A 20,754-nucleotide genomic window follows, 5' to 3' on the forward strand; every position below is an offset into this window, starting at 1 on the left:
AGTGTCTGGTGAAAACAGCCTCTTCAGGGGACCTACTGTTTTGTCACCAGAAATTCCACGATATCCTCCCTGAAACTAGAATCCTTCACTTCTTGCAGATTCCAATCTGGATTCATTAAGGGAAATGGAGGCTGGTGAAACTGAGAGCTGACCAGGTAGAGTTAGGCTGAGAGTCAGAAGGTGGTTGCTTCCTGGTTGCTCTGCTACCCCTGTGCGCCCAGCATATTCTTGAAACTCAGCATGTGCTGAATAAGACTGAGGGATGAACTTGGAGAATGGAGAGGTGAGGGAGAAAAATTGTGGGTGTCAGCACACACACACAGGCACTAAATAAGTTTTTAAAAGCTAAGATTTTTGCAAAAATGTACGAGTAATTCTATGCATGTATCAATTATCTTTTCTTTTTAAATTTATTTTTGGCCGCGTTGGTTCTTCGTTGCTGTGCGCGGGCTTTCTCTAGTTGCGGCGAGCGGGGGCTGCTCTTCGTTGCGGTGCGCGGGCTTCTCATTGCGGTGGCTTCTCTTGTTGAGGAGCACGGGCTCTAGGCACGTGGGCTCAGTAGTTGTGGCACACGGGCTCAGTAGTTGTGGCTCGTGGGCTCTAGAGCGCAGGCTCAGTAGTTGTGGCGCACAGGCTTAGTTGCTCCGCGGCATGTGGGATATTCCCAGACCAGGGCTCGAACCCGTGTCCCCTGCATCGGCAGGTGGATTCTTAACCACTGCGCCACCAGGGAAGCCCCATCAATTATCTTTACTTTTAATAATTATGTAGTGCATTAATTGAAATTTCAGTATCAATATGCAGAGTTTGAAGTTCTCAGTAGAAAGGTTGCTGGAATAGATAAATCATGTTAATCACTGGCCTAGTGGCATTGTCAGCCATTTTAAGGGGAAGTGGACCACTGGGTCCTTGGCTGTGGGAATCAGTTGTACTTTGTAGTGCAATAAAAGATGAGACGGGGTGGCCTTCCACCATCTAGCTCGGGAGTTGGCAAACTACTGCGCATAGTCCAAATAATAGCCTGCCACATGTTTTCGTAAATAAAGTTTCATGGGAACACAGCCATGCCATTCATTTATATACTGTCTATGGCTGCTCTTACACTACAACTGCAAAGTTGAGTAGTTTCGACAGAGAACCTATAGCCCACAAAACCTCAAATGTTTACTTTCTGATCTCTTACCAAAAGAGTTGGCTGCATCCTGCTCTAGTTTGTATGATATCCTTGCCCTTCTGATCAGGAGGCCAGTTTTTTGTCTCTGTAGATTATGAAGTGCACACAGTGTACTTCTGTTAAGGAGTCTCTGTTTTGTCTCCAGATAGAGCCAAAGCCCTTCCGAGTATACCCTGCAGGAAATGGCATTGACTGAAATTGAGTTGTGTTTCCCAAGGAGAGCATTTTCAGAACAGGGTTTTCTGGCATTTCTGGGACGAAAGCCACAGTGAGTTTTTCAGCTGAAGAAAGGATTTGCTCTGCATTCTGTTCAGGTTTCAAAGCAAAATCTCAACTTTGCTCCTAGGAAAGATAGTGCATTTGGTAGCTGTATTTTATTTTATTTTATTATTATATATATATTTTTATTTTCATCTGGTAGCTGTATTTTAAAACAAAAAAGAAAAACCCAAAATGGCAAGGAATAAATAGACTTTCATAAGGCTGTGTAACTGCTGAGAAATCCTTTTTCCCTCCCTCCCATGTCTCCCATAACTGCAACTATAACAGCTTAAAAAGATTTGCAGTGTTAGAGCCACAGTTCCCCAGTTAACATCATTAAGGGAAACAAAGTCCTGATGCGAAGCACATAGATAGGGATAAAATTTCTTGACAAGGGGACAAGTTTTTTGTTTTTCTGCATTCCCACATAAAATGTATAGTTGATATTTTCTGAAAATTATACTGATTGATAATCGTTGGGTAACTTTGTGATAGAAAAGAAAGTAAATGTGAATAACAGAGAACTTGATGAAATTGTTTATAAAGTAATCTGATAATATTTTTCTGTATTGTATTAATCCTCAAACTCTAAGGATGCAAGTTTCAAATTGCTTTTTGAAAATTTATTTTTAGCCTTTTTTAGAGGTGAGATCATGTTTCAATATGATGAAGAAAGCAATGTTACCCAGGTAGGTTTTAAAGATTTTTTAATTGCAATTTAAAAAGTGAATTTTCATGTATTTAAGGATTTAAGGTTCAAACTATTTCTGATATTTAGCATATTTACTTTTATCACCAAATTTAAATAAAGTACGTGTTGTTGAAACATTAGCTTTGTTGAGAGGGCTTGACTTCATGATAATCATGGTATTTTGTTAAAAATTATATTTTAGTTTTCACTAGGCTTGATGCTGAATAGAGTGTTTATATGATACAGTTCTATTGCCAGTCAAAATTTAAAATTATATTAGAAACTCCTAGCAGTAAGAAATGTAATATATTGAACCTAAAGATTGTCTTCTCAATCTGATCCTGTTCACCCCATGGGGGATTCAGACACAGTAGTATCAGCCTTCCCATAACCTAGATTGGTTCAGAAGATCCCAGCTAAATATGGTTTGTTAATTCAGTAAATATTTCCTGAGCACCTACTATGTGCCAGGCAATGAGCTAGGTGCTAGAAATGCAGTGATGGTTGCTACCAAGTGTCCCTGTTTACATTCACATAGAGAACTTTAATAGTGTTCTTTTGGGGGAACCCTTGGAACAACAAAAGATAGAAATTAGCACATCAGACTTGCTGATTCAGAATCTTTTTTTAAAGAAAACATAAAAACAAAAACTGACTCAGCCAATATATATTTGATCGTTTGCTAGACAATATTCCATGCCGTTAGGAATCACAGTCTTTGGGGTGTAGTTCTTTGGGCGCCCAACAAAACTGAAGAACAGCTTCTTCTTAGAAAGTGTTATAAAACAAAACAATATTTGTTGTATTCTTAATGATTTTGTGCTTCTAGCAGAATCAAGTTATGGCTAATGGCACCTCAACTGGAATCCTGTCTCTAAGGGAATTGAAGTGAGTAATCAATCTGCTGTTTGATTTAAAACTTAAGACATCAACTATGGAAAGACACTTGCTGCGCTATCTATACTTTTGGAAACTGAGAATAGGAAAGAGACAGACCCCAGAGGTCATAAGGAATTGGTTCTTGAGGTCTTTGCAAACTAACCATAGTCGCCTGTCTTCAACTAATATCCCTGTGAGGCTGTTCTCTTTGATGCTATCGAATTATGTAAGAGTGTCACCAAACCAGATTCGTTTTGCCCAACGCACAGCAAGCCAAAACACTGAGAAGCCAAGGTTTGCAGCAAAGAGAAGGGTTTATTCCCAAGGCAGCCACATGAGGAGAACAAGTCTCAGATCTGCCTCCCCAAAGGCCAGGGACTTGGGGTATTTATGAGGTAAAGAATAAAGTGGCAGGGCAGTCTGAGGCTGGGGAGCGTGGGGAGCATGGGGAAAGGTTATTGGAAAAAGGTGGGTAATCTTTGTTCTGTGCAGGTGTTACTAAGCTACAGACCTCTGCATGTTCAAAAATGGAGGCGCTTAGCACCATCTGAGGGTGGAGTTTTCAGCCCTCTGATGCCAAGGACATCGGACACTCGCGCATGCCCAGTTGGAGGGTCAGGGGTCCTATCCCGTCTTAACCAGTTCAGCTAGAACTAGATACAGCTGACTCCAAGTTCCTGGAAAACAACTCGGGAAAACATCTTATTGTTTAGGCTACATGCTGCTTGGAGGACATGCAGGTCTTAAAAGGACTTTGATTAGTGAAGGCAGGTTATAGGCGAAATGGATTTGACTAATAATTACCCACGGTTTCAAGAACTCCATTTGAAATGGTATTTGGGTTTTAATATGATTTGGTAGCCAGCCAGGTTGAAATAAGAGTTCAAGGTAGAACTCCATGTATACCATTTACTCATGCTTTCATGAGGTATTGGTCATTCAAAAGTCAGAGAGAGGTCTTTGTTAAGTAGACCTCAGTTTACAAGGGTAAGCACAGATAGTAAGAAATGCATTACAAATAAATGCTCCTAGTTAGACAATAGGTCAAAATGTCGGCCAGCAGTCGCACCTTGACTGTCACAGGTGAAATTCATCCACTCTCAACCTTGCTATTATCTTTCAAAAGAGATTTTCATAAACTTTTGAACCAAATCCAGAAGCTCTGAGGAGTATCTGTGATGACACTGAAGAGAAAAACTTTTCCAAGGTATCAATAAAAAGAAAACACATGTGATAGGAAACATGTTTTTAAACTCACAAGTTCGTAAATAGAACACAACCTAGCATACTTTTAAGTAATTCATTTTAATTGCTAGACTTGAAACATAGATGAGTTCATTTAAAGCCACCAAGCATTTGTTGAACACCTACTGTGTGCTAGGCATTGGGATACAAATGGGGATAAACCCAACTCTCTGAGATGGAAAACTGGGTCTAGAGCAGTGGTTCTCAACCCTGACTGTATATTAAAATCACCTGGGGAGCTTTTAAAACGCCTGCTATCCAGGCACACTCCATAACAATTAAATCGGTATTTGGGGCCTGAGTTGCCGGCATTGGTGTTTTTGAAAACTCCCTAGGTGGTTCCAGCGCGAGGCCAATTTTGAGAAGCAGGAATCTAGAGTCTGATGGGAAAGAAGCAGGAAGCAAACAAATGATAACAATACAGTATAATCCCTGCAATGAAGGTGACACGTACAGACTACCAAAGGATGTTCTGAGTGTCTGAATATAGAGTAGGCAGAGTAGTTGGACATGACTGGAGTGGCCAGGGAAACCCCAGAAAGAAGGTGGCCTCTGAGCACAGTTCTGCAGGAGCAGCTCCTGCCAGCTTGAAAAGCTAGCTGACTACTGTTGCCACGATACTTCTCTTCTCTCCAGACCTTCCCTGGAGCCCAGAACTATTGCCCAGTCCTTAGAGCAGGATTTCTCAGCCTCAGCACTGTTGCCATTTGGGGCCTGATCATTCTTTGTTATGTGGGGCTGTGCTGAGCATTGTAGGATGTGTAACAGATCCCTGGCCTCTACCCACTAGATGCAGGGAGCACCCTGCCCCCAATTGTGACAATCAAAAATGTCTCCAGATATTGCCAGATGTCCCTGGGGAGGGGGGGCAGAGTCACCCCAGTTGAGAATCGCTGCCTTCACGTGAGTTCTTTAACTAGATTTCTTTCATCCTAAGTTCATGTGAAGCTCTGCCACATTGAAGAAATAAAACTGTTGTTGGAGTGGGATTGGAGGAGAGGAATGAGGGAAATTCCTAAAGAGGAGTTGTGAGGAGGGGAAGGCAGGGCTGGGGAGTGCTAGAGGGCAGGTGGGGTCAGTTGGAGAGAGAATGAGTAAGAAATCAGAGACAGACCCCAGGGTGAGTGGCTGGCCCCTCTCAGAAATTTTGCTTCCGGCCAGCTCTTCCTCTGGCCCTTTGCCAGAAGCAGCTGCCTGGGGGTTGCAGTAGCCTAATGAAATAAGATTGTTCAACCATAATTTATATCTTGCTGTTGGCTAGAACCGATACAGCTTCTGTCTGGTTAGTTTCCCTTGTCATATAAATAACGAATTTTTCCCACCTAGGAATCTCTTGTTATACCCAGTATTTCTTCAGAGTGAGCACTGCAAGCAATAAATACCATATGCTTAATTTAATTGCTAAAAATCTAACTTGTTTTGAATTTAACATCACCAATGATCTCCTTCATATCAATTTCTCATTTTATTAACAGACGATCAGAACTCAACAAAACCCTGCAAACTTTAAGTGAGGTAATCATAGTACATCCTGTATTTGTTTATAATTATTGTTATTATTTGGGGGAGAGCATGGAGTTCTGTACTCCTGAGGAGATATGTATTCAAATTACCCCAAATCTGTCATGTATAAGAATGAATGGGCTAGTTCCATTACTCCAAAAATCAGAACTAGGCTCAATGGATGGACATTACAAGGGGGTAGATTTTCCTGTAAGTAAAACCAAGTTTCTTAAAACCAGGGCTCCAGGAGAATGAGCTCCCTTGTGTGGTAGTGAGTTTCCTGACACTAGAGGTATCCAAGTAGAGCCTGTATTGGCCTGAATAGCTTTGATCATATGTCATTAATCTGGTAGGAATGTGAATTGGATGATTCCTAGGGGTTCTTGTGGTTTTAAGATTCTGTGATGCTGTGATTAGTCCTGGGTCATCTTGCCTGACATTTTCAACTGTCAAACTAACATGGATTTTTTTTTCTTTTGTTTCAGACTTATTTTATAGTGTGTGCTACAGCAGAGGCCCAAAGGTCAGTCATTTTTAATACTTTTATATAAATAACCTTATTTTGCTACTCATGAGAAATAAAGTACAAGGAGTCTTAGTGTGCAAATTCAAAAGCATTCCTCTAAAATAAATACACATTAGTGACATTTTGGATATATAATTTTTTATTCTTCCAAACACATATCACTGTCATATCCATATTCTCATTTCTTTATGAAGCACAGAGGGGTGGGTGGTGTTGGGCCATTTGCCTCTGGTTCTATGAAGCTAAGGGTCATCAGTTCCCTTAGCCCCATAAGGCCACCAATAGGAACAACAAATGGCTCCCAGTGGTCCAGTCAGGGTGAAGGCCACACAGAGAAGAAGGAACATAATATGGAGCTAGGAGAGAAAAGGAGAGAGGGGGAAGGAAAAGATAGGAAAGAAAGAGAAAAGAAGAAAATAAAAAGTGTGTGCAAGGTCCGGGACTTCCCTGGTGGCGCAGTGGTTAAGGATCCACCTTCCAGTGCAGGGGACACGGGTTCGAGCCCTGGTCTGGGAAGATCCCACATGCCGCGGAGCAACTAAGCCCGTGAGCCACAACTACTGAGCCTGCACTCTAGAGCCCGTGAGCCACAACTACTGAGCCTGTGCTCTGGAGCCTGTGAGCCACAACTACTGAAGGCCACACGCCTAGAGCCCATGCTCTGCAAAAAGAGAAGCCATCACAGTGAGAACCCGGCACACCGCAACGAAGAGTAGCCCCCGCTCTCCGCAGCTAGAGAAAGCCCGCGTGCAGCAACGAAGACCCAGTGCAGCCAAAAAGAAAGAAAGAAAGAAAGAAATTTATTTAAAAAAAAAAAGAAAAGTGTGTGCAAGGATGAATCAGAGATTGTCTGACAGCTATTTGAGGTTACACAGATTATCATTTGAAATTATGTCCATTGGCTGTCCTGGCTGCATAAGCCAATGGCTTTTAGGTCGATAATCTCACTACCCGAATCTTGAGCATTCTGTGAGAGTAAAAGTCCTAGAAAATAACAGTTTCTACTCATCAGACGGTTCATTGGTACAAATAAAGGCAAGTCTTCCGTGGAATTGTAGATCGGATTCCTATTCACTGTATGTATTTAGTTATTTCACTTTTCATTATTTGCAACATTAAACCAAGACGAAAGTAAAAAAGAAACAGAATGTCTTAAATTCCTGGTTATCTGATGACCTGAATTGAACTGCCAGAAAGATTTTGGATTTAAGAGACCTTGCTATTCATCTAGGCTGGTATCTGAAAGGGCCCTCCTGATGGAAACGCAAATGCCTCCAGACACCGGGTGGTGTGGGTGGGTGGTAAGGCTGTAGATGTCAGGACGCTTGTCTTTGCAACCAGGTTTCACCCCTGTATGTTCATGATGCGGGCAGGCAAAACGACTCAGCAGCTGTGTGTGGTCAGAGGGTCTCTGGTTTGCAGTCCCTGTGAATGTAAACCTCTATAAATTCTTCATCCTAGAAAGTCTTTGGGGTAAAGTTCACTTGAAAAAGCAATTACAGATATGTAGGTAGGTTTCCAGTTTCGTAACACTCTGGTTATATGTATTTCTCTTTATAGCACATTAAATTGTACATTCACAATAAAACTGCATAAGACAATGAACATATGTGCTGTGATGGTTGCTTTGCAAACAGTAAAGATTCGACCGATGGGTAAGTTGTCTCTATCTTTATTGCTGTGTTCATTTTCACATGACTTTGATGTGTTCTTTTCAAAATTGAAAATACAATGAATAAATTTACATATGTCACAGCTTTCTGTTTTGACTCTTTTGTCCTTGGGCAGTTTTTAAGGAGCTCTAAAAGGTGATTTTTCCTGCTTTCTCAGTAAAGTTTCAGTATGCTGTATTGGAAATCATGATAAAACAAACCCTACTGAGAGGGAGAATTCTATTTGGAGTGCTCGATCGATTCCTGCTGGGATATATTTACTCCTGAATTTCTCTTAGGAGTTGCTGAAGAGCGATTGATACTGTGTGCATATAACCCCAAATTATTCACTCAGTAGATATTTTTGAGCACCTACTATTTATATATAATTGTCAGTATAATGGAATCCAATTTATTTTATCACCTGTTTTAGACTAATGCTCTTCAAAATCCCATCAGTGTAAGAACTGTTATACTTGACGGAGCTGAGCTTCTACCTTGCCTTATTCTTGACCAATGCATTTTCTTCTTTCTTTTCTTTTTGTTTCCTGCAGAACAGTGCTGCTGTTCTGTCAGGATCCCCTGCCCTTCCTCCCCGGAAGAGTTAGAAAAACTGCAGTGGTATGTAGCAAATATGCTGACCCTTTTCCTAATAATAATAATACTTAATCACCATGCTGGCTAAGGAATTTGAAATTTTGACGGTGAAGAAGGGCTTTCAAGTTTAGGGAAAAAGCACACTTTTCTTTTGTACGAAGTTTCCTTCACTTTAAACCAATGGTTTGCAATCTTGGTTGCACATTAGAATCACCTGGGGAGCATTGACAATATTCTGACTTCCCACAGCCTCACCAACTGAATGTGTCCTCATACTGAAAAATTTTTCCATTGTGGTAGATGAGGAATGGTGTCTTAGTGTTATTTGTACTTCTCGTATTAAAACTGTTTGAACATTTTCTTTTCATATATGTGGGGCCATTTTTTGTATTTTTGTGAATTGTGTGTTCATATCTTTTTCCCGCTAGATATTTAATCAGTTTTTAAGAGTAATTTATATATTTCTATATTGTGGATATTAGCCCTTTGTCTGTGGTATATGTTGCAAATATTTTCTCTCCAATTTGTCAGTTATCTTTTGACTTTGTGATGTTTTTGTCTTGCAAATTAAAAAATTTTTTTATGTAGTTAAATTTACCAATCTTTTATTTTATTGCTTGTGGATTTGGAGGCATTATTAGAAAGCCTTTCCCTACGCCTGGCTATAGAGGAATTTACCCTTGTGTTTTTATAGTACTTGTATGGTTTCTTTTTTTGTTTGTTTGTTTGTTTTTACATTAGATCCACTTGGAATTTATTCTTATGTAGTGGGAGGTATGGGTCTAATTTAATCTTCTTCCAATGTCTATCTAGTGGTCCCAGCACCATTTATTAAAAAGTCCACCTTTTGGGGCTTCCCTGGTGGCGCAGTGGTTGGGAGTCTGCCTGCCGATGCAGGGGACACGGGTTCGTGCCCTGGTCCAGGAGGATCCCACATGCCGCAGAGCGGCTGAGCCTGCGCGTCCGGAGCCTGTGCTCTGCAGCGGGAGAGGCCGCGACAGTGAGAGGCCCGCGTAGAGCAAAAAAAAAAAGTCCACCTTTTCCTCAGTTACCTGAGATGCCACCTTTGTCGTATGCTAAATTTTGGTAGCTATTTGGGTTAAGCTCCAAATGTTAGTTATTAACATTGGGGGAACCAGGTGAAGCTGGTTCATGGACCCCACTTTGAGTAGTGGAGTTCTAGACTGTAGAACAGTGGTTCTCAGCCCTGGCTGTATGTTGGAATCATCTGGGGAGTTTTAAAAATACCAATGCTGGGAATTCCCTGGTGGTCCAGTGGTTAGGACTTGGCACTTTCATTGCTGGGGCCTGGGTTCAATCCCTGGTCAGGGAACTAAGATCCCACAAGCCACGCGGCACAGCATGTACATACATGCATACATGCATACACACATGCATGCATACATACATGCATGCATGCATGCATGCATACATACATGCGCTGATGCCTGCCTCCCACCCGCAGAGCTAGGGATGTCATTGGTCTGGGGTGCAGCCTAGGTTTCTGGATTTTTTAAAAATTAGGCTAGAATTAGATGATGGCCCAGTGTCTTTCCAATGCATTTGTTCTTAAGAACCAATTAGAAACACATGGGGCTGTTTTAGAACTGATGTGTCAAGGTCTCCTTCTGGGTGCTGGAAATACTCTATATTTTGATCCGGGTGGTGGTGATAGAGGTGTATACATATTACAATTACAATTTTTATAATTCTTCAAGCTCTAAATGTAAGATTAGTACAGTTTACTGTATTAGGCTATGCCTCAGCAAAGAAGCACATTAAAATGAATATGGATGCCTGCACCCACCCCAGAGATTCTCGCTCATTTGGTTTGGGTTGGGAGCCCCGGCACTGGTGCTGAAGTGCTCCAAGGTTTCTAACGTATAGGTGGCGTTGCCCGCCACTGCTCTGCTGCTCACCACGTACCTCACCCGGTGGGTTAAGGGCTCTGATTAGCAGAAGTGATGAGAGCAATACAGGGCAACCTCTTCATGGTTGAGCCCAGCGAATGGGAGCCCCATGCTAAGGGGTCCGGCTGCTGCAGCCCCCAGATAATATGAAGGAAATTTAATTTACACCTCTCAAAGCACCTTTGCCACAGCTTGGCCAGATGGGTTGCCGCATTATACAATTTAGGGAATGGAGGCTCAGAGAAGTTGGGTGGATTGCCCAGAGGAGTAGTGAGAGCTGGAGCCCCAGCCAAGGCTTCGCGACTCATCGTCTTTCTATCTGGCACCCCTTTGTCCATACTGCTTCCCGAACATCAGGCCGTGGGGAGAGGCTTCTAGCTGGGTGCCTGGCCCAGACTGGGTTGAGCCAGCATTTCTTTTTATGGGTATGACTTTCCTTAGGTCTCTCAACCTGATATTCCTCCCTCCTCTAACCCAAGAGAAGCTCCAAGAGTACATTCTCACTGCTGTTCTAAGTCACCGTCTAAGACTGGATCCACCAGAGTCTTCCCTGGGTGATAATTTGTTGCCTTTTCCCCTGAAGACTGGTGGATTTTGTGCCAGAAGGTAGATGAGTTCTTCTCAGTCCTCCATGTCATGAAAATATATGGGCCTGCGAACCTCACCCCCACTCCAGGACCAACTGAATCAGATACTTAGGAGAAGGCCACAGAAATCTCTCTGTTTTTTTAAAAAGTCCTCTACGTAATTCTCAGGCACAGCCAAGGTTGAGAACCACTGGGCTACAGAAACATTGAGGGTGTAGCTGATGTACAAGCTGGGGACCACCACTTTGGCCCCAGCTTGATCCATGTTTTCATTCAGCAAGCATTTCTTGTTCACATACTACGTGCTAGTTAGGACCATGGCAGGCTATAGCAGTATAAAATTGATCCAGGCAGATTCCTATGCTCATCAGTTTCACAAAAATTTATGTATTGTTAACTCCAATTCAAGATTTTCTTGAAACAAAATTCAATACGTTGAAGAAAAAAAAATGGCAGTGTGATTTACCTTTCCTAGCCAGTATCACCAGTGTGCATGTGAACGACCTAAATTTGAAGTTTCTTGGAAAGGAAAAGCTTATTTGTGACCCACCAAGACCAGTACAAGAATTTGCTGGAATTAAAAATTCCATTCTACAAATTAATAATAGTGATTTCTACATATTTTTTTCTTCTATCAATCAATATGCAGAAGACTGTAATTGTAATTGACAGAATTACGTACTTTGGTTGCAAAAACTTAAGAAAAATTTGAAGAACATTTTGTTGTTACTGGTAAATTTAGAACTGCTTTTCAGTTTACGCCATACCACTTTGAAGCCATTGTTAATACTGAGTTGACACAAGAGTTAGTGGATCTATTATGGACAGACATAGTTTTGAAATGGGTGTGCTTTAGCTTCTAAGTCAAATCAGTTGTTCCAAAAATGATGAGCCAGTTTTGTCAGTGTGGATTTGAATATTAAAGGAAAATGGTATTTTGGCATTTGATTCAGTTTTTAGAAAAATTTTAAGTATGTTGGGAACAGTTTGGGCATGTGATTCCATTTTTTTTGAGAGTAAATTTTGTAAAATCAAAAAAAACACCAAAAAAGACAGATTCCTAGTATATGGAAACTACCAGTTGGGTCGCAGGGCGTTTAATAGCTCCCCTCCGCAAGAAGCACCTGGAAATGTTACAAGATCTCCTCAACTGACTGATAGAGTCAGGGAGCAGCAGTGAACAAGTGAAGCAGAACTGGGAATTCATGAAAGAACATCCCTCCTGGCTAATTCCCCTCCCCGGGAGAAGGTGGTGGCAGTGGGCAGGGGCAGGAGGCCAGTAGCAGGTCCACAGAGGATGTGCAGTGGCAGGTCCCTGGTGGAGCCATGTCACAGTGGTGGTGTCAGATGGTTGCCAGAAGAAGAGATTAGCCTCTGTAGCTCATTCGTGTCTCACGTGCATCTCTCTGACTCTTTCCTTTAGTGACGTGCAGGATCCCGTTGTGTGTCTTGCTGGTCATCCACATGGTACACCATTTTCTTCTTCCAGCAATTCCATCCCGGTTGCTCCTCAGGCCACCATTGTGTCCCAGACCTCCAGTGCCTTCTCTTTTACTGAGCCTCTAGCTCATCCATCTGTAATCCAGAGCCCTCACTCTCCAACAGGGGTGATTCCCCTTTCTTCTCCCCAGCCTTCAGCTCCCATAGCTTCCAGCCCTGCCATTGATATGCTCCCCCAGTCTGGAACTATCTCTTCCCCTGTGCCTCCAATTCATCTTTCCCACACCTTGCCACCTGTGAAATCCTTACCTCCCTCTCCCACCACGTCTGCCCCTGTGAATGTCAACACGACCAGCACACCTCCTGACAAGACAGGTAAGTACAGGGAGCAACGCTGCTCCCACGTTTGTTGTAATTCTGGTCACGTGAAACCCAGCTGCCAGCCTGCCAAATCAAAATACCTGTAATGAAACCACGTTAAGCCTTTGCTTTTGTGATGCCTACTTGATTTTGAGAGCTTTCCTTTGGGCATTCTTAGAACATAGATATGGCTGAGTTTGATTGTTTGGCCAAGAGAAATAGCTCTGAGGCAAACACAGATCTCATTTTGTCAAGATGAGTTATTTTATAGGTTTCTTTCTCCTACAAAAGGTTGTTGGGTCACTGTTTTCAACATTCTGAAGAGAAAGATTTTGAACTATTAAACACAGTAACTGCATTTAGACAGAAGACAAAAGAAAACATTGATGTTCCTGAAAACCAGTCAGTCACAGAGTGCCAGAGCTGGGGCTGAGCCACAGTAGCCGTGAGGAGGAGAAGAGAATTCAGAAGACCTAGGGGTGGGTCTGCCCAGGCCCTCACAGGCGGTGGGACCCAGAATAAGCCATTTAGCCCCCCCTAACTTAGCCTGCTCTACCTCAAGATGGAAATAGTCTCATAGGTTTGGAACCGTGGCGGACATGAGAATGCCATGGAAACTGCACGGGGCTCCCCGGACACAAAGTAGGCTTAGGGTTAAAAAGATAAAGGGAAGAGGGAAGGAAGCAGAGAGAATTCTGGTTACTCTCTGGAGTTTCAAGCCAGTGGGTAAGAAGCAGGCCTTCCTCTAGAATTTGGAGGGTGGGAGGCCAAGCCAACTTCTTGGCGACATGAGATTGGAGCTCGAGTTGTGGTCCTGCCTGCTCTACCCCGGGCAAGCATCCCCAGGAGATTTGGAGCCAAATGACTGGAGATATTTTTGAATTCCACAAGAGAGGAATGATGAAATATGATACGCCACCTCAACAAAACGTCTATTACGCAGCTGTGCATAAGAACAGCTAGACAGAAACTTGGGGCATTTTTCAAGTCTTGAGTGAAGTGAAAATAACGCGACAGTAAATAGTTTGCACACCATGTTTGTAATAGTAAGTTATAACAGGTGGATAAAGATTAGAAGGGAATATGCAAAATAAGAAATAGGATGTTAGGTGGTGAAATTAAGAGACTTCTTTGTTAGAAGACATACAGGTGGCCAATAGGCACATGAAAAGATGCTCATCATCGCTAATTATTAGGGAAATGCAAATCAAAACTGTAGTGAGGTATCCCCTCACACCGGTCAGAATGGCCATCATTAAAAAGTCTGCAAATAATAAATGCTGGAGAGGGCGTGGAGAAAAGGGAACCCTCCTACACTGTTGGTGGGGATGTAATTGGTGCAGCCACTATGGAGAACAGTATGGAGGTTCCTCAGAAAACTAAAAATAGAGTTGCCACATGATCCAGCAGTCCCACTCCTGGGCATATACAAAGACAAAACTAAAATTTGAAAAGATACATGCACCCCCTGTGTTCATAGCACTGTTTACAGTAGCCAAGACATGTTAACAACCTAAATGTCCATCGACAGATGAATGGATAAAGAAGATATAAATATATTTTTGGCGGTACGCGGGCCTCTCACTGTTGTGGCCTCTCCCGTTGCGGAGCACAGGCCCCGGATGCGCAGGCTCAGCAGCCACGGCCCACAGGCCCAGCCGCTCCGCGGCATGTGGGATCCTCCCAGACCGGGGCACGAACCCGTGTCCCCTGCATTGGCAGGTGGACTCTCAACCACTGCGCCACCAGGGAAGCCCAAAGATATGTTTTTTATATATATGTGTTTTATACATATATATACAATGAAATATTACTCAGCTATTAAAAAGAATGAAATAGGACTTCCATGGTGGTGCAGTGGTTAAGAATCCTTCTGCCAATGCAGGGGACACAGGTTCAATCCCTGGACTGGGGAGATCCCATATGCCGCCAAGCAACTAAGCCCATGTGCCACAACTACTGAGCCAGCGCTCTAGAGCCTGCGTGCTGCAACTACTGAGCCCGTGTGCCACAACTACTGAAGCCCGCGTGCCCTAGAGCCCACACGCCGCAACTACTGAAGCCCACGCCCTCTAGGGCCCACGTGCCACAACTACTGAGCCCACACACCGCAACTAGAGAAAGCCCACACACAGCAACAAAGACCCAACGTAGCCAAAAAATAAATAAAAATTTAAAAAAAAAGAATGAAGTAATGCCATTTGCAGCGACGTGGATGGACCTAGAGATTATCATACTAAGCGAAGTAAGTCAGAAAGAGAAAGACAAATGCCATATGATATCATTTATATGTGGAATCTAAAATATGACACAAATGAACTTATCTACAAAACAGAAACAGACTCACAAGACATAGAGAACAGACTTGTGGTTGCCAAGGGGGAGAGGGGTAGGGGAGGGAAGGATTGGGAGTTTGGGATTAGCAGATGCAAACTAGTATATATAGAATGGATAAACAACGTCATACTGTATATAGTACAGGGAACTATATTCAATATCCTGTGATAAACCATAATGGAAAAGAATATGAAAAAGAATATATATATGTATAAGTGAGTCCCTTCACTGTACAGCAGAAATTAACACAACATTGTAAATCAACTCTACTTCAATAAAATTAAAAGAGAGACTTCTTTGTTGTTAGACAGGTTTATATCATTGTATCCCAATTAAAAACACTACTAAAAAATCAGGCTTACAGCTGGTAGTCCAGCTGTTGATTTCATACTATTCTCCTTTCCACAAAAAGAGCTTTTAGTTACCCACATAAAGTTCTGTATTCATGCTGTAAATTAAATACATGTATATTTATGCTTATACAGATATACACTAAATACACTAATGTGCTTTTACATTTTTTTTTTAGTTAGGTTTCTTGAAGTATAATTTACCTATAATAAAATTCATCCAGTTCTATAGATGAATGAAATTTTTATAGTTCTACGAGGTTGGATAAATGCCCACAGTCACGTAACCACCATCATGATATATAACGTTTCCACTATCCCCAAAGTTCCCTCGTGTCCCTTTGTAGTCAACTCCTACCCACTACCCCAAGCCTCTGGGCACCACTGATATGTTTTGTTTCCCTATGCTTTCAGTTTTTCTGGAATGTCACATGAAGAGAATCATACAGTATGTAGCCTTTTGAGTCTGGCTTCTTTCATGTAACATAATACATTGGACTGTTGGAGACCTGTCCATGTTGTTGCATTTATCAGCAGTTAATTCCTTTTTATTACTGAGTAATAGTCCACTGTATGGATGGACCACAGTTTGTTTCCTCATTCTCCAGTTGATGGACATTTGGGTTGTTTCTAGTTTGGGACTATTATGAAAGAGGCTACTATCAACATTTATGAACATGTCTTCTTAAGACAGGTTTTCATCTCCTTGGGGCAAATACCTAGGAGTGGGTTTGCTAGGTCACAGAGTCTATGTGTGTTCCTTCATTAGTGATTTTTCCATTATGTGTTCAGAAAGTGATTTGGCTCTCTGTTATAGAAATTGTTCACACCAGCAGCGTCAGTGTTTCTGAGCTTGAGAACCAAGTGTCCCGGATGGAGAAGGTTCTTTCCTTAGGCAGCTTGGAGCCTAACCTCGCAGGACAAATGATAAACCAAGTCAGCAGACTCCTTCATTCCCCGCCCACCTTGCTGGCCCCTTTGGCCCAAAGGTATGACTTAGCAAACTGATGTGGTCATGAGAGGGGACCCTCTAATGATAATGATGCTTCTATATGATTAATTAAAGCCAAGTATTTTTCTCTCACGTACGAGGTTCATGATGACTTGCTAAGTTTCTACTCAATATTCTGCTTAGACTGGGGAAAACAAAGTGGGAGTGCTGAATTTGAACGGCTACTTCTCTTTACAGATTGCTAAAAGTAGTGGATGACATTGGCTTACAGCTGAATTTTTCAACCAAGACCATAAGTCTGACCTCCCCTTCTTTGGCTCTGACTGTGATCAGAGTGAATGCCAGTAATTTTGACACAACTACTTTTGCTGCCCAAGACCCTGCAAATCTTCAGGTACATCCTAATTTATTGTGGAAAAGACCTTTTTTTGTATATGATTATAGTCCTTGTGTACTTCATGATTGAGGCAATTACTGCTATACTCAGGGGTGATATTCAAAATATTTAACATCTAGAACAATGGGGCGCCACAGAATCAAGAAAAGGACATTGGTCTTGGCTGGAGCAGGATCTCAGAGGTCCTCGTTGTGCCCAGTGTTAACCCTTTAGCAGCTGGCTTGTGGAAGTTTGCGGGGGGGCAGTCAAGTCGGGGAGGTGTCCAGCGGGTTCTAGGCAGTTGGGAGAGAGCAGGGACACCGGCGACTTCGCTTTTTCTTTTTTTTTTCTTTTAACATCTTTATTGGAGTATAATTGCTTTACAGTGGTGTGTTAGTTTCTGCTGTATAACAAAGTGAATCAGCTGTGTGTATACATATATCCCCATATCCCCTCCCTCTTGCGTCTCCCTCCCACCCTCCCTATCCCACCCCTCTAGATGGTCACAAAGCACCGAACTGATCTCCCTGTGCTATGTGGCTGCTTCCCCACTAGCTATCTATTTTACGTTTGGTACCAGCTACTTTTCGACCCATTTCAGTATTTTTTTTAATATATAAATTTATTTATTTATTTTTGGCTGCATTGGGTCTTCGTTGCTGCGCGCGGGCTTTCTCTAGTTGCGGCAAGTGGGGGCTACTCTTCGTTGCAGCGCGCGGGCTTCTCATTGCGGTGACTTCTTTTGTTGTGGAGCACGGGCTTCAGTAGTTGTGGCACGTGGGCTCAGTAGTTGTGGCTTGCGGGCTCTAGAGCGCAGGCTCAGTAGTTGTGGCGCATGGGCTTAGTTGCTCCGTCACATGTGGGATCTTCCTGGACCAGGGCTCGAACCCATGTCCCTTGCATTGGCAGGCGGATTCTTAACCACTGCGCCACCAGGGAAGTCCCCATTTCAATATTTTAACAAGTGTTACGACTACACTGGTGTAGTGGTGCTGTATATATAGTGGTGCTGTATATCAATCCTGCTTCTAGTGTTTTCTTTTAGAGGGATTGGGGACTGGAAACATGCAAGTAAAACCAAGTCTCGCCTTTAAACTTAATTTGTCTAGTCTTCCCTTTACAAGTTTAGTGCATGTGGTTCTATGATGACTTTGCCCTAACAGGTCACCAAGTTGGTGTGTCTGCTGCTGTGGTCTCCTTGGGCTCTGCAAGGAGAGAGCCCTGAACTTTCTCCCCTCCCACCCTAGCTTTATTGAGATACAATTGACATATAGTATCCTGCACTTTCTGACTGTTTCTGTATATCCTTTATCCTTAAAATGTTTCCTTTCCTGCTCCGAGGCCTCATCTCCCTATTACACATCCTCTAATTTCATAGCAGTCAGAGAAAAAAGAAGAACCAATTGTACATAGAGACACCACAAATAAATGCCCTTACAGGATCCTCCATCTTAATTAGGTGTTGTGTTTTCCATCTCTTCATTATACTAGCCCCAGAGGTCTTTATGATCTTTCACTTGATTTTCAGGTTTCTCTGGAAACTCAGGCTCCTGAGAATAGTATTGGTGTTATTACTCTGCCTTCTTCGCTGATGAGTAATTTACCAGCTAATGATGTGGAGCTGGCTTCCAGGGTGCAGTTCAACTTTTTTGAAACACCTGCCCTGTTTCAGGTAAAGTTGCCTCTAATTGCTTTTGGTTTCGGTTTTGGGGGGGACTGAGGGAGTTTTATTTCTTTTAATCCTCACATATTCTTAAGCCTGCTATAAGTCACATGAATTGCTGAAAAGCTGTAGTTTATTTTTAAACAGGACCTAATGATGCTGCTGAGGATAAATAACAATAACTGACACTCACATAGCATTTATCACCTGCCGTGCAGTATCATAAGCACTTAGAAATGTTAACTCTAATCCTCTCAACATCATGAGGGAGGAACTATTGAATTATTATCCCAGTTTTACAGATGAGGCTATGGAGGCACAGAGAGGTTAAGTAACTTGCTCAGGAACACACAGCTTAAATGGCTTAATGTTATGTTCCCTTTAAGATTCATGAGGGTCTCGTTGTGTCAATCTGTGAAATTTAACTCAGCATTTAGAGCATTGTATAGTGGAATAAGCTCTGCCTCTCATTATGGTCCTTGGGAAAGTCACTTTACTCCCTGCCCCTGAATTCCTGACCTAGGTAGTAAAATAAACAGTGTGGACTGAATAGTCCTTAGGGTCCCGTCTAGCTCTAAAATTCTCTGATAACATTTAATTTTCCCTTGCCATCTTATTGATTCTTTGGTGTGCTAGGACCCTGCCTTGGAGAACCTCTCTCTGATCAGCTATGTCATTTCCTCGAGCGTGGCGAACCTGACAGTCAAGAATTTGACAAGAAACGTGACGGTTACATTAAAGCACATCCACCGGAGCCAGGTGGGCGGGGCCCGTCTGGTCTGTTCATTGACCAGAAACACCTCATGCAAACTATGGCTGTAAGACTTTGCCTGAAAAAAGTAGATTCAGCAGATCCTTAGACCCAGTTAGGGCAGTGTGTAAGACTAGAATCACATAGTCACTCCGTTGGGTTTTAACATGCCTAATAACTGCCTTCCTAATTTCCAAGAAGGAGCAGTGTAAAAAGCAAGCTCTTCTTGCCAGTTTTCAGTGCTTTATATCTGCGGCTACAGGTCTGAGTCTCACCTCCAAAGAGAAAGCATCTTAGTTCTGTTCACATTGAGCATCATCTATGACCTCGCTGCTCAAAGTGTGGTTTGCAGACCTGCAGCATCAGCATCACCTGGGAACTTGCTAGAAATGCAGACTCTCAGGCCCCACCCCAGACCCACTGAATCAGAATGTGCCTTTTAGCAAGGCCTCAAGGTGATTCCTGTGCACGATTGCTGAGTTTAAGTGCTGACGTATATGAGACTCACTTGCTTCTAGAGACCAGTGTAAAATAAGAACTCTCCTAAAATCAGGAGTGAGATTCTGAAATTTTAAAATATCGTTTTTTTCTAATCGCTTTCCAGTTTTTTCAGTTCTGTAAATTAATTATTTGTAGTTTATCTTTCTGTTACAGGATGACTTAACAGTGAGATGTGTATTTTGGGACTTGGGCAGAAACGGTAGGTTCCAGACATAACTTTTTCAGTCTTGAGTGGGAAGGGGAGGGGGAGCAAGGAGGGAGGAGCAGTGGTTGGCGCAGTGGCTTTGCTGACGGGGCGGACACTCTTTCCAATGCCAACAGGTGGCAGAGGAGGCTGGTCATCTGATGGCTGCTCTGTCAAAGACAGGAGGCTAAATGAAACCACCTGTACCTGCAGCCACCTTACAAGCTTCGGCGTCCTACTGGTAATATCCCCACTCTACCTGGCCTTAGATTTGGGTCTGAGGGTTAGCTGGGGATCATACCATGATGTCTAATCTGATGGATAACTTTGATAGATCAGCAGGTTTCATCATATTGTGGCAAAGTTATAGACCAATGAAATGACTCTTCTAATAAGCAAATGTACTTGAAGGAAAATACTTGAACTTAGAAGTATTTTTTCGCATTCTATTTTTACATTTAAGTTTTTCTTTTTAAGATAGCTATAAGAGGACTAGGGAATTCAGATTAAAATGGGTAATAAAAATAGTTTTAATGCACTTTAAAATTTTATAAAACATTTGACATAAATTATTTTATTTAATCTGCCCAACAATCCAGCAAGATGGGTAGAATAGGGAGTTGTTATTTTCATATTAATGAAGTCAGAATTAAGACTCACTTGTTAGGTAATTGTCCACAGTCATAGAACTAAGAAATATAAGAGCCAGAAGCCAAATTCAAGTCTTTTGGCTTCTAGCCTGGTGCTTTTCCAGTGCACCATAATGCAGTGATCAAGTACATGGGCTTTGGAGTCGGCCAGACCTGAATTTGGAT

The 20,754-nt window shown here is 42.4% G+C and overlaps 1 protein-coding gene across 8 annotated transcripts in view; it reads left to right on the forward strand.

The window, feature by feature from the left end:
• Window positions 1-20,754, forward strand: part of ADGRG2 (adhesion G protein-coupled receptor G2) — a 112,619-nt gene that overhangs the window by 76,284 nt on the left and 15,581 nt on the right. For 3 of the 8 annotated variants that reach the window (XM_089904733.1, XM_089904734.1, XM_022565497.3), the window contains 13 exons: window positions 2,069-2,124; window positions 2,956-3,014; window positions 5,726-5,765; window positions 6,239-6,276; window positions 7,840-7,934; window positions 8,486-8,552; window positions 12,449-12,840; window positions 16,330-16,501; window positions 16,702-16,858; window positions 18,369-18,512; window positions 19,140-19,262; window positions 19,909-19,954; window positions 20,077-20,180. In XM_089904733.1, coding sequence (XP_089760859.1) covers window positions 2,069-2,124; window positions 2,956-3,014; window positions 5,726-5,765; window positions 6,239-6,276; window positions 7,840-7,934; window positions 8,486-8,552; window positions 12,449-12,840; window positions 16,330-16,501; window positions 16,702-16,858; window positions 18,369-18,512; window positions 19,140-19,262; window positions 19,909-19,954; window positions 20,077-20,180 — 1,493 coding nt within the window. Of the gene's footprint in view, window positions 1-109; window positions 156-2,068; window positions 2,125-2,955; window positions 3,015-5,725; window positions 5,766-6,238; window positions 6,277-7,839; window positions 7,935-8,485; window positions 8,553-12,448; window positions 12,841-16,329; window positions 16,502-16,701; window positions 16,859-18,368; window positions 18,513-19,139; window positions 19,263-19,908; window positions 19,955-20,076; window positions 20,181-20,754 lie in introns of those variants that run through there. The other 5 variants (XM_089904732.1, XM_089904735.1, XM_089904737.1 and 2 more) reach the window with 4 other exon arrangements.

Source organism: Delphinapterus leucas, chromosome X, assembly GCF_059928025.1.
Source record: "Delphinapterus leucas isolate spDelLeu-1000000601 "Yukka" chromosome X, BTC_Dleu_Yukka2, whole genome shotgun sequence".
NCBI lineage: Eukaryota > Metazoa > Chordata > Mammalia > Artiodactyla > Monodontidae > Delphinapterus > Delphinapterus leucas.